Raw genomic sequence first — 13,503 nt, 5'->3', positions numbered from 1 at the left:
TTATGATCAAGGACCTGCAGCAGAGGGGTTGGCCGGCATGATGCATTCGCCTCGTGGCTGGCTTGCCCTGGTGGTGATTGTGCTCGGCTGTGTTTGCGCCCGTGCCCAGCTGATCACCCAAGGCTGTCCTATGCACCTCCTTGAAGCTCGCGAAACCCAACACTTTTCGTGCTTCAACTGTACCAATGACCTGATCGCCCTCCGTTATGTGCCCCACTATACCGTGTGCACCCTCAAGCCGGCCTACGAAGTGGATCCGATTTGCAAACGCCGCGTCTTCTGGACCCGATTCGTGTGCATGAGCAACAACATGTTTGAGCTCGATTCGAGTGGCAATATAAGTGACGTGTATGCGCGCGCGGGCTGCCAAGTGTCATTCAACGCATCCGACGCCTCAGTCAGCCTGATCTGCGATGGTCAAACCGTCGCAGGTGAGGATAAGCTGTCAATGATGCCCTATGGCGGAGCACCTAGCAACCTTAAGAATCTGATTATTCGGCATCATCGCCTCGCTGACATCGCGCTGCCAGCTACCCACGCCTTTCAGCTGTTACAAAAGCTTGATTTGAGCCACAACCGGATCAATTTCATTGGCTCGCCCGCCTTGGTGTGGCTCTTTGAACTAAAGTACCTTGACCTGAGCTATAACGACCTCACCTCCCTGCGCCCCGCTCAGCTGCCCTTTTCCCGACGACTGCAGTATATGGATTTGCGTGGAAATCCTTTGACAACGCTGCGCACGGATATTCTCATCTCGAGCATGGCTGCCAACTGCACGGCCATCTACCTTCCATCTGCCTGCGGCAGCCCCTCACCAGGTCGTTGCGATCAGCTACTGACGCCATCGGGATCAACTACAACCCTCGATCCAGCTACAACTACGGCAGTTGACCTTGTCACAACTGCCGCACCCACAACCCCCGACGCACCCGTTTGTCAGTTGGAAGATGCCGCGGTCGCTATGACCTGCCCTGATGCCAGTGCCCAGATTTCATCCTGGCAGTACTGCGACGGCCAACAGGACTGTGCCGATGGGTGGGACGAACACGACTGCTCGCAGCGCTGGTTGACAGCACGATCCAGTCTGCTTGAACCCTGTAGTGATGGTGTTTTATCCATGACCTGGCACCGCGGTCACGCGTTAGCACGCCCGCCCAATGCAAATGCCATGACCGTCTGCATCCCTTTACTTTACACACGCTGGCTTGCCTTTGCGGCAGACACACCCGAATGGAACGCTTCTGCAAGCGTTCACTGGGTGCAAGAGCTGTTTGACGAGCCCGACGGACTCTTCTTCGTCGTCTCCATCGATCGTAGCCGCATTCGCATCGACGGTTCCGTCCAGGGGAGCGTCATCGTTGACACGCTCAATTTCGTACCTGCCCCCACCAACGTGCCCACGACCACGTCCCGTCCAGCTGCCTCGTCGACGACGGCACCTGTAATTGCTGAAGCCCGGGCTTCTCGCTCCGCCTTGCCGGTGATTGCTGCAGCCATCGCAGCGGCCGTGGTGTTAGTCGGCATTATCATCTGGGTGGCCGTGCGTACTCGTCGCAACAGGGATACACAAGTGCCTGAAGACTATGAAACCGAGGCTTTGCAGCTCTTCATCTCGTCCTACCCCCGTGCTGCTCGTGATGTGCCGCACTTGGTACGTTGGTGCCACTCATTTATAGAAGATAATCGTGTCGCGTCGACCGGCGGGATGGGCGTGACAGCCAGAGTTGTTTTTTCTCGCGCCTGCTTCCGCTTGCTCACACTTGAACCAACCCTTGAACGTAACCCATTGGGTGGCCACATAGTCGGCCGAATGGTCCGCTTTAACAGCACGACCCGGGTTGTGGACTGCCAATGGCACCACCCGTGTTTTAGAGCACCAACCCTTCGCTCAACACTACATGCTTGCTGCCACCTCGCCCACCATGCACGTGGCCTTGGCCCTCCCCCGAACGACGGCCACGGTGGAAGAGGAACATGCCGTACTTAGCGCACTTGTGGAAGCGCGCATCCTTTTAACCATGAAGGATCATCCCAATGTCCTGCATCTCGTCAACGTCATTCATGAGCGTCAAAACATCATGCTCGTGCGTTTCACATCCAATATATGCCCCGTTCAAGGTTGCCAATTCTTGACTCATGACATGGACTCTTGACTCTTTTCCAGGTGTATGAGCCAGCACGCCTGGGCGTCTTGAGCCAGGCGTTGAGCTCAACCTCTGTTTCACGTGAACAACAGCAAGCCATTTGTGGCCAAGTAAGGCTTGCACACACCTGCGGGTGCATATGTCTACGGGTACTCACACCCCGCTTTGGTCATGTTGACTTCATGCCATGTGCTAGGTGGCTTCAGCGTGTTCATACCTCGAAAGTTTGGGCATCGTGCATCGAAACCTGGGAGCTCACAGTGTGTACGCCTGCCAATCCATCGACGATGTGCGCCTTGCTGGCTTTGGTATGAAGCTGATTTAGGGCCTACTGAACCTCCGCAGTGTCCTTGGTCGCTCGTTTCCGACTCACGTGCACATCTCCTCTGCGAGCCTGCAGTTATGGCCAAGGATGTCTATTTGACGCAAGAGTACGTCGCGACCGTATCCAAGGGTCGCGCAAAGCTGACACCAGATCGATACTTTTGGAGCCCTGAAGTCTGGCGCGACAGCGTCTTTAGTTTTAAATCCGACGTCTATGCTTTCGGGCGGTACGCATGCACTTTTGGGGCAGGGTAACGTCGGGCCTTGGTGCTTTTGCTTGCAGACGACCTTATGTGACATTCGTAACCCCTGCACTGATGCTTGGGCACAGATTTTGCTGGCAAGTCTGTCATGGCGGCCAGATCCCATATGCCGATATGAGCCCCACAAACTTTGTGCAACAGAGTGTCAATGGAAGTTTGCCAGATCTACCACCCACGGAAAACGAGTTTCTTGAAGACCTGATCAAGAGCTGCACACAGCTTGCCGTCAAAGCGCGACCAACGTTTGCGTTAGTCTTTGCTCGACCGTCCCAAAGACACACGCCATCCTGCCCGCTCACTCCCACCCCTGTACGCTGATTGCTGGTGACAGCACGCTGGCAGCTGCGTTGTGGGAGGATGATATCGATGTGCTGGAGCCCGCTCTCATGCAACGCAATGTGCCTGAAATCGCCGTTTCCCGGTACGAGTATCCCGGAAGGCTTAACAACCATGCCCTATCCACACACGTACCAACTCGTTCCGCTGACCGTGTGCGTCATTTCTGTGTTTGCAATGGCACGCGCAATCATAGGCTCAATCAAATGGATGGTTTGGAGAAGGTCTACGATGTCGATGGCCAGCTGGTGTGTGATCGTTGTTCACGGACGTCGCTGCATTTGTGCATGGTAATTCCATCTCAAACAACGATTGTTTTGTACGCACAATAGATGGAAAGCATTGCATATGGGCCTACGGACGCCGTCCTGCGCGAGGTACGGCCAGTATATGCTGGGCCGGACGATTTTGTCGCCTGGCCTTGATCAATTGGCGACTCCTCTGTTTTTTTTTTGACATGTCCCTTTGAACCTGGTCGCAGCTATCTTTTCGTGTCAAACTAGATTCGGAGGGCCTCCCAGCAGTCTTGGGCACCGTCACCTTTGGCCAAAACACAATGCTGCTGGCAGAGTATCTGGCAGTGCCCATGGCCAGCCAACTCAATGCCGAATTGGACGGCGAGATGGCCTTCCGTTGGCTTCGTACGGTGCTGGGCACCCTCGAGTACCTGAGCTCGCGCAACATTCACTTTATGACGGTGCAATTGGAGGATTGTCGATTGACATCGACCAACCAGGCCAAGATTTGCAACTGCCCTTTTCGGCCGTCTTCTGACGGTGGAGGTGAAGCCTCTGTTGCCAAGGCAGCCGGTGGTCTGATCTTGGATATGTGTCAGTTCGTACCGACTATTGACTCCCCCGAACTTCGACAGCTGGGCGAGGTGATGAAGCGTGGGCGCCTCAAAAAGTGCAGTGATGTCATGTTGGCGATCCATGCAGCTGACCCACACCGACAGCTTGAAGTGGATGCCGATCGCTTGACCTTTGTGCGCCAACTAGGCGAGGGTGAATTTGGCGTCGTGAGCGTAAGTTGACATGGCTGAGTCACCCTTTTTTTTTTTTTTTTTTTTTTTTTTTTTTTTTTCTTTCAGCAGAGCAATGCATGCGATGGTAGTTGCGATAGCCCGGACGCTCACCTTGCGTCGCCCGCACTGCACTTGTAGCTGATGACACTCCTTACCACGGAGGGCTCCCGACATGTGGCTGTCAAAACGCTGCATAACATGACCTTTATGGAAGACTTCAAGTCTGAGGTTGCCATGATGATCAAGCTGCGGCACCCCAACCTTGTGGGTCTGCTGCACACCACAAGCTTTGGCGCACGCGAGCCGGCCATGATCCTCGAGTACATGCCCGGGGGCTCTCTTGAGACCTGGCTTCAAGAGCGAGGCCGAGGCACGGGCCCAGAGGACCTGTTATATATCGCCCACCAGGTACTGCATCAGTCCGCAGGCCCAAATCGCAGCCCCATCATGGCCATCGCTCGGCAACCTCTGATAGCACGGTGGTGTGTTCGTAGGTGACCAATGGCATGGCTGAGCTGGCAAGACTGGGGATTGTACATCGCGACTTGGTGAGCGGGGCGTGTCTTCCGCGAGCGTGTCTACTGCATCGTCTTCAACTTGGGCTATTCTCAATGTGTTTGTCATTCCAACCTCGCGTGTGCTGGGTCTGTTGCGCGCCAGGCGGCCCGAAATGTTTTGGTTGGCCGCTGTCTCAACGTCAAGGTGGCCGACTATGGATTGTCGCGCACCATGACTATCGGGATCGCCTCTTCGGAAAGCTACTATCGCATCAAGACCTCGCGGCCTCTTCCCATTCGCTGGATGGTGAGGACATGTGTCGTTTAGAGTTCAGGAGCTCCGCTTATCCTTGCCCGATGATCAATGCTTAAAAGAGAAACGTTATCACACCCACTCATCTGGATTGATGATTGTTTCGATGTGTGCTTGTCAGGCACCATCCTCAATCTTGGATCAGAAAGTTTCGACGCAAACGGACGTGTGGAGCTTTGGCTGCCTTTGCTATGAGATATGGAGTTGCGGTCAGGTCGGTTTGATTGCGATTGAACCAGTCAGTGAGATGAAGCCTGGGTTTGATGCTCTCTCTCGCTCATGGAGCCCCTGGCTTTAGATTCCATTTGGCAACTTGAGCGACCCGGAGGTGGTGCAGCGACTTATTCTTGCACAACAAGGGCAGCTGCGAGAAGACGAACCCGTTCTGGCGAGCCCTGCTTCGTGCCCGCCCATGATATCCGCCTTGATGCAGACCTGCTTGACTGTCAACGGCGAGCTCCGGCCCTCCTTTGCCACGCTCAGCAGACGCACACACCCCCAGGTACATGGGTGTTGATCTTTTCCCTCCTTGCGTGTGTGCATTCTGTATTGAAGGGGAAGACTCATACGTGCTTGGCACCATTGCCTTGCCTTGCTAGGAATGGCAAGCATTGCTAACACGGACAGATACACCCAAGCACCCGCTGCTAGCATCTGTGTCGCATCTCTTCTCTGGTCTTGAGCTTGAGGACAACGAAACATGTTTGTAGACCCGCGGCCTGAACCATGATAAGACAAACGAACTTGCGCATCGCGCCCTAATAATACCCCTCGAATTTAAACAAGTTTATTTTACGTGTCGAGCATCATGTCGGAGACGACCGTCTGTCAGCTGGCGTATGGCAGCGCCCTGTCAGAGCTGAAAGCATATCTGACCGCTCATCCTGAGAGCGTAAAGCAGCTTGATGCCGTGCGTAGGCTTGGTAGAGTTGTCATGAGATGGGCAGAGGTGGGAAGCAGCATGTTGTGGGGTTGGATATTGACGTGGCCTTGTTGTGGAATAAACAGGATGGTCGGACGGCACTGCACTGGGCAGCCTCCGGAGCACGGGGCGACAACTTGGCATACTTGCTGAGCCTGGGCGCCGACGCTAATGCGCGTGACGAGGTTGGGCATCTTGCACCTTGCTGGCTCGACTTGCACCAGCCATCCATCCACGTTGTAGGCACAGTAATATTTGCGATGATGGCGACCCGCAGGCGGGCTGGACACCGCTGCACATTGCTGCTTCCACTGGACACTTGGCACCGGTCAACGACTTGTTGAGAGCAAGGTCAGGATTTATGTTGAAAGGCAAAGCATGACCGAGTGAGCAAAAGGTAGACGAGACACGCCTGATGTCGACCTTTGATGCGTTGGGCTCGGCAGGGCGGATGTGACGGCCGTGACCGACCAGGGATTGACCGCACTACATTACGCGGCAAGCAAGAACCATGAAGATGTACGGTAACCACCAGCTGCGATTTTTTTTTGAATCCATCGTTTCAAGGGTGTTTGATGTCTCACGACAGGGGATTGAGGACAGGTTGTGCGGGCGCTGCTAGGAGCCCATGCCGATGTCAACGCAACAGATCGCCGTGGCAGTACGCCGCTTCACCGAGCAGCGGGTCGAGGACATTTGCGAATGGTTCGCCTTCTTCTCGAGCATCGTGCTCGCAAGACGACCCGAGACAGCTTCAAAGCCACGCCCCTGTACGCGCTCGCTTGCTGTGCGCGCAACATGGCGTGCTGGTCCTGTTATTTTGGTGCCTGACTTGGACGTACCTGGTGGGCTTGCAGGCATTTGGCGGCGGAAGAAGGACATCTTGAGGTGTGCATTGAGCTTGTGAAGGCCGGAGCTCAGACAGACTGTCGCGATGCGGAGGAGCACACGCCACTGGAAGTAGCACCACAAGGCCTGCGGGTGCAGCTGCAACGTCTGTTGGACGAGCTGGCTTGAGCACGCCTCCCCAAGCATTGAGTATGGTGCTTATTTCTCCGCCACGTGAGCGGCCGAGCCGCAAGTGTTCCCAGCGCGTTGTCTTACGTAGCCCCGCCCCTTCCAAGAAGTGCTCGTGACAAACTCCTGATGGCTTGATGAAATCAATTAACGAAATACAGAAACGGGGTGCATTCCAGCGATGAGACTATCAAAAGCAAGAGCCAGGCTGCTCGGGCTGGGTCGTCTTTGTTCATAGGCCTTCAGGTGTTGTTGATCTGGAACTTGAGATTGGGCCAATGGCACGCGCTCAGGTGTGCTTGGATTTGGAATGGGTGGGTTGAGGCAGTGAGCCCTGGGTAAGGACGGCTGCCGCGGCAAAGACCAGAGCGGCGCTAGCAAGACCCACGGAAGCATAGCCGTAGTGAGCCAGCAGATGACCGCCAATGGAAGGCGCAAGGAGGCCTGTGGCTGAACGGAGACTGTGGCTGATCGACACGGCTGTCCCAGCCTCTTCCTTGCCAACCGAATTGCTGAGGGCCGAGCCGGAGATGGTGTAGAGCAGCGTGGAAGCCAACGAAATGGGCACCAACAGGAGCAGCAGCGTCCAAAACTGGGTGACCTGCGGCATGGCAAGGAAACAGCATCCCATGGCGCCCACGGCGCCCACAAGCAGTTGTTGCTCGGAGAAGCGAGATCGAAGAGGAGCAATGAGCAACGTGTTGCTGAGTAGCGCCATGACGGCGCCCAAGGAGGTGGTCAGTCCTGTCGTGGAAGTCGGGAAAAAGTTGGCGTGCATGAGACAAAACAAGACAGACGGCTGGCACGAGGTCTGGTCAGCTGTGCTTCTTTCTGTCAGCGGGAGACAAATGTCCAACATCAGAATGGATGATGGGAGGATGAGCGCACATACCGGCCTGGGATTCATTGAGGTGAAAATGGTCGGCCAGGACGACGCTGAACTGGCTGCGATTGATGGAGATGCCAAGACCAGCAATGGCCACGGCCAGTGCCAACGGGTAAACGGTGGGACGGCGACACATGGCCAGCGCAGCGCCAAAATCAATGCTGGGACCCTTGGTGGGGCCAGAGGAAGGAGACACTGGCGTGCGCGAGGTGACGGGCATGTAGAGCAGGCTGACAAGTGTCATGGCAAAAGACAGACCGGCGGCCAAATAGCCGACAAAAGCGTGTCCTAGGTGAGAAGCCAAGATTCCCCCCGCTGACGAGCCTAGCAGCATGCCGATGCCGTAGGACACGCTAAGGCGCCCGAGGGCCACGGCGCGTGTCTGCTCTCCGACAAACTGGGGCATGGCACCTGCAAAGAGGGTGGTATCGCGGGACACGCAACGAGAGATAAGCTGATGAGCATTGTAACGTCGTTTGCCTGCCAAAATGGCTGGGCGGAGATGTGTGCGAGTCAGCTCACCTTGAGCGCAGAGCATGCAGGCCATAAAGACGACGGGGATCCGTGAGAGAAAGAGGAGGGTTAAATTGGTGGAGAGGGCCAGCATCAGATAGGCAAGACCCGTTCCTGCGGGGTAGGTGGATCAAGTTGCAAAGCAACAGGCGAGATCAGGTGGTATCACCGCGCATGGTCGACCCTAGTGCGCGAGGTGCTGGAGTTATCGATGCCAGCACGGTACAAGCAACGTACCACCCTGAGCGATCATCATGGCAAGGCCCGGTCCAAATCTGTCAATGACCTGACCAAAGCCCAAGCTGAAGCCAGACAACGATTAGTCACCAGTTTGTGTGGACCGCGTTGCAAGCACAGCGTCCGATGGGAAGGCTGGCTCACCTGGAGACGATTTGCGCGGCTTCGAGGGCTGATTGCAGGTAGCCAAACGTGATGCGATCCGCGCCGAGATCTTTGCTGAGGTAGGGCAGCAGCGGCGAGGTGAGCCAAAAGGCTGCTGCATCTGTGAGAGCCAACGAGGGAAAGACATTATGAGGAGTATTCAGCTGGGTGAGGCATTGGGCTCAAGCGGCATCGTATTCCAGCAGGGGTCGGCGCAGTTTGGGCAAAACGGACAAACGGCAATGTTCGCGTGCAGCAGCAGCACGGCACCCAAGCCACCACGCGTCCCGCTGCGAGACCCTTTCTTGCTCCCATCTCCCTCCACCTGCCCGCCCCGACCGCGCCCCAACGACGAGGACGCCGCAGCAGCCCCGTCATCATCGCGGCCATCGCTGCCGGCGCGCACGCCCAGTGCACGTTCAAGCCATAAGACCGATGTCGTCATCTTGATGCTGCTGCTGCTGCTAAAATGTCAGATATTTTTGTCAGATTTATGGGTATTGATTGCGACATCGGGGGCGGTTGGTCAGGTCTGGATGATGCAATCGGGAATTGTCAGAAGAACGGGTAAACACAACTGGTGTTGCTGTCATTGCCGCGCCTTGTGCGTTGAATGACAGCTCTTTCTCGGTCTCTGTCTCTGCCTCTGTCTCTGTCTCTGTCTCTGTCTCTGTCTCTTGTCTCTGTCTCTGTCTCTGTCTCTTGTCTCTGTCTCTGTCTTTGTCTCTGTCTCTGTCTTTGACTCTGTCTCTGTCTCTGTCTTTGACTCTGTCTCTGTCTCTGTCTTTGACTCTGTCTCTGTCTCTCTCTCTTCCTATCTCTTCCTCTCTTCCTCTCTCTTCCTCTCTCTCTCTCTCTCTCTCTCTTTCTCTCTCTCTTTCTCTTCCTCTGTCTCTCTTTTCCTCTGTCTCTCTCTCTCTCTCTTCCTCTCTCTCTCTCTTCCTCTGTCTTCCTCTCTCTTCCTCCCCTCTCTCTCTCTCTCTCTCTCTCTCTCTCTCTCTCTCTCTCTCTCTCTCTCTCCAAGAGCGTGAACTTTCGTTACTCACTCTTCGACCACCAAAAACGGCAGCCCAAGCCGGCACAGTGACAACAAATCCAGCACCGTGTCCACCGCCAGCACACCCAAACCGCATCACCACCACCCTGCCTTTGCCCCTGCCATTCATCAACCCCCGCTTCCCTTGTTCCCCTCTCTCCCTCTCTCTCTATACAACGTTTGCCAATAGCGAGCAACACACACACACACACACACACAAAACGATTCCCAGCTGTACACGAGGGCACATCTACTTAAAAAGCCATTTTAGCTTACGAGGGTATTGAATTTCCCACACGTGTCCTTCAACCCTTTGTTCCCTTTTAGTTTCCCTCTCTCTCTCTCTCTCGCTCTCTCTCATGGAAACGGCAGCGCCAACGGCCTGAGCGCCCCGACTGGAAAGCTGCACTTGATCCGCGGTTCAGTGATCCACAGACCGTGCTGGGTCTCTACGTCTTTGCTTGGTGGGGGTTTGATTGGCCACCAGCTGCGGCAGCGTGGAGGATCGTCGCGTTGGTTGGAGCGGTCGGTCGCTGAAGAAGATCCTGACACACACACACACACACACACACACACACACACGCAGAGCACGGACGTACGCACGCCGTTCCAGTGTGTGCGCGGCCGCTCCTCGGAGACGGAGCAGCGTGTTTGGACGGCAGACTCGGCACCTGGGACAGTTTGTTGAGACTTGGAGAATTTTCACTTGCAAGCGAGGACGCTGCGACGTGCTTGGACTGCTGCTGCTGCCGCTGCCGCGCACACCGCCTGCTCCACCCGATCACTGAGTTTTCAGCTCAAACTCAGTCAGGGCACTGCCACTACATACCGCTAGCTCCTCTCCCAGACACATACAGACGCGCACGCACGCACGCACGCACGCATACAGTTTGTGTTGCTGCCCGGCACGCCTGCTGCGCCCCCTCGTCTCAGCTCGGCTTGCTTCTATGGCGTATCTTCTGGATTGAGACGTCCTCCGACCTTGCTCGTAGCCCGCCATGGAGACAATGGACACGACGTATCACACGAGCCTGGAGTCATCCACCACCACCACCACCACGGCTCTTGTAAGTCTGCTCAGTTGCCGTTCGCCTTTGAAGCCTGTTTGTCCACGTTACCTCGCTGCCGTTTTTGGCCCAGTGTTCTTCAAAGCACGGGCAGCCTTGGCACCTGCATGGGTCCGCCTCATCATCGGCACCCAATCCCCAATATCACACCAACTCCCATCATCCGTCCCCTCCCCCCTCTTATCCACCTCTTTCCTCTCTTTTTGCCGGTTGCTTGTTGTCTGCCCCTCGAATGTGTCTCCTGCTTTGTGGATTGTCTTGTCCGAAATGACGCGCTGCCCTCCCCCTTGGCTGCGTGCACCTGTGTCTCACCTCTCCGACTCATATTCATGCGCGCTTGCTCGCCGTGCTCCACAACCAGGTTTCAAATGTCATGGCCGTGCCCAACTCCAACGCCACGATATCGCCTGCCACCAATGCCGCGCTGATTGATCGTTCACAGAGTATGCCCTACAAAGCCTATTCGACCGAATCCACGTCTAGCCAACATTTCTCCACCACCCCCGTGGCCAACAGCAACAGCATGAGCATGGCTGCTCGCACGGGTCTCTCCAGCTCCCTGCCCAAGCTCGATGATGGGCCGCCCCCGCTCATTCATTACTCCCGCGTGCGCAGCATCTCCGTCACCCGCGAACCAGCCGCCACCTCCTCCGCCGCAGCCAAGCGCTCCAGCAACAGCCGTCGCAACTCGTCCCACACCGCCGTTGGGCGCGACCTTGCAGCCCTGCAGCTTGCCGACAATAAACCCGCTCCGGGAAGCCCCGAGTATAGCCTGCAGTTCCAAGCCGTCAACGCCGAGACCACCCGCTTTCCTTTCAAAAATGCCAAGCCACCCTTGCAAAAAAGTGCCTCCACCACTGGTGGCTTTGTTACCGCTGGGGCCCCGCCCACGTCTTCCGTTCCCACAACCACCTCTTCTGTCGCTGCTGCTGCTGCTGCCGCCGCCGCCGCCGCTGCTGCCGCTTCTGCCCCGTCAACAACGCCGGGTACCATGAGTGTTCCCCCACGCATGATGCCCGCCGGTGTGCCTGCCCCCATGATGACGAGCGCCATGACGGGTCCACGCCCACCACCTCTGACAATGCATGCCTACCCTGGAACCATGCCAGGAACCATGACCGGCCCTGGTACCATGGCATCGCGCTTCCCAATGCCTGGTCGCTCCACGTTCCATCACAACACCAAATCCCGCAGCTGCACCTTCCCTGGCTGCACTGGCGAGGGCAACATTAGCTCTCGTTTCAAGCGACATTCCACCATCAATGCGTGTCCCCTCTATCGCGCCCAGCAACGAAACAAGGACCGTGACAAAGAGAGAACCTCAATGTCCTGCCCGCCCTCCATGCCACCCTCCCCATCCCACCGCAACCGCAGTACTTCTTTGTCCGTCGCCCCCGCCAAAAAGACCTCCCCACCACATAGCAAGCGCAAGTCCAAGCTACAGCGCAGTCTGCGCCAGCGCACAAAGTCCAGCAGCAGTGGACCTTCTCGCTCCCTCAGCCTCGTGGCATCCCCTTCCATGGACCACGCCAAGGACTCGTTCTTTGGTGCCGAGGGACTCTTGGATTTTGATACCCTCATGAGCGGCGCCGAAGACAGTCTGACAGGCTTTGAAGACCCGCTGCACGATACCTCGCACCCCGTCTCCAGGTCAGTTTGCATCGAAGCTCGCACAAGTGCTTGCACCAACTTATTTTTCTTCTCGTCTGATTTGTGGATTTATTCGTATCGGTGTTTGGTTCTGGGTCTGGGTCTGGGGTCTGGATCTGGATCTGGGTCTGGATCTGGATCTGGGTCTGGATCTGGGTCTGGGTCTGTCCGTGCCTGTGTCCGTCTGGGTCTGGGTTTGCCTGTCTGTTGACTGGAATGTGATCGCCGAATGGTGTTTTTGTGGTTATTCTTGGCCTCGACTGATTGGAATTTGTATTCTGGTTGTCAACTCCCTCAGCGATGTGCAAGCATTGGACCTCGCTCATGCCGAAGATGATATTGAATCATTGCTCTCTGCTCCGGCTCTCTTCTTGGAACAAGAAGCTTTTGCTCTGAGCGGCTCGCCCTCCACGTGGGATGGTGATGACGCCATGTTCAGCAGCTCACTCTTTGCTTAGTCGGACAAAACGTGCGCGGCCACGGGAGCCGCCTCAAGCAAAGCCTAGCCAAGCAACACATGCAACCATCTGCGCGAGGTGGCACTGCTGCGGGTGTTGTTTTTATTGAAAGGCACATCTGCCTCGACTCGAATACCGTACTCTTTTTGTTTGAAAGCCCTGTGGGCATGGCCATACGTCTGGTGCCAAGTTTTTCTTGGCATGGTGCCTCGACCAAATGACTCACGTGATGGTGCAAAGCCACATTTAAAAAAAAATGATATCTAGCGAGACAGATACACACCTATCAGTGTGTGTGCATGTGTCTGTGTCTGTGCGCGTGTTCGTGTTCGTGTTTGTGTTCTTGTCCGTGTCTGTGATGCTTGTTCGTTCTTTCTCAAACTCCTTCGACAATCGACAATCTTCGTAAGTGCCATCACCATTTTTGTATCATAAGGAGGGCGTGGAAACACACCAAAAGACATCGACATGGATTGACATGCATTCGCTTCTTGCTTCCTTTCCATCCGACATGCTAGTTCGCTTACGCCAAGGTGTCATGAATCAGATGGAGATGGCCTCGACCCGCCGTGGATCCCTTTTCTTTCTTCCCTTTTTTCTCTCCACAACCACACTCCTCCAAAAATCCCACTGACCTTCCTGATCCCGTACACCACCACCCCCCCCCCCCAC

The 13,503-nt window shown here is 55.9% G+C and overlaps 2 protein-coding genes across 2 annotated transcripts; one reads left to right on the top strand and one right to left on the bottom strand.

Moving 5' to 3' along the window:
• Positions 1-37: 37 nt before the first annotated feature.
• On the top strand, positions 38-5,611 carry MONBRDRAFT_34526 (uncharacterized protein; the record flags this gene model as incomplete). The annotated part of the gene is made up of 16 exons (XM_001750313.1): positions 38-1,651; positions 1,803-2,084; positions 2,165-2,254; positions 2,341-2,452; positions 2,545-2,695; positions 2,800-2,979; positions 3,063-3,152; positions 3,264-3,315; positions 3,400-3,444; positions 3,549-4,091; positions 4,230-4,499; positions 4,586-4,639; positions 4,752-4,895; positions 5,023-5,115; positions 5,335-5,403; positions 5,501-5,611. The coding sequence occupies 16 exons, from the start codon at positions 38-40 to the stop codon at positions 5,609-5,611; spliced, it is 3,900 nt and encodes a 1,299-aa protein (XP_001750365.1).
• Positions 5,612-7,129: 1,518 nt separating this feature from the next.
• MONBRDRAFT_29844 (uncharacterized protein) lies at positions 7,130-8,333 on the bottom strand (the record flags this gene model as incomplete). Its single annotated transcript, XM_001750274.1, has 3 exons — positions 7,130-7,671; positions 7,733-8,137; positions 8,249-8,333. The coding sequence occupies 3 exons, from the start codon at positions 8,331-8,333 to the stop codon at positions 7,130-7,132; spliced, it is 1,032 nt and encodes a 343-aa protein (XP_001750326.1).
• Positions 8,334-13,503: the final 5,170 nt, after the last annotated feature.

Source organism: Monosiga brevicollis, genomic scaffold (genome assembly GCF_000002865.3).
Source record: "Monosiga brevicollis MX1 MONBRscaffold_39 genomic scaffold, whole genome shotgun sequence".
Classification (NCBI taxonomy): Eukaryota; class Choanoflagellata; order Craspedida; family Salpingoecidae; genus Monosiga; species Monosiga brevicollis.
This window is presented reverse-complemented; position numbering and strand designations above follow the sequence as displayed.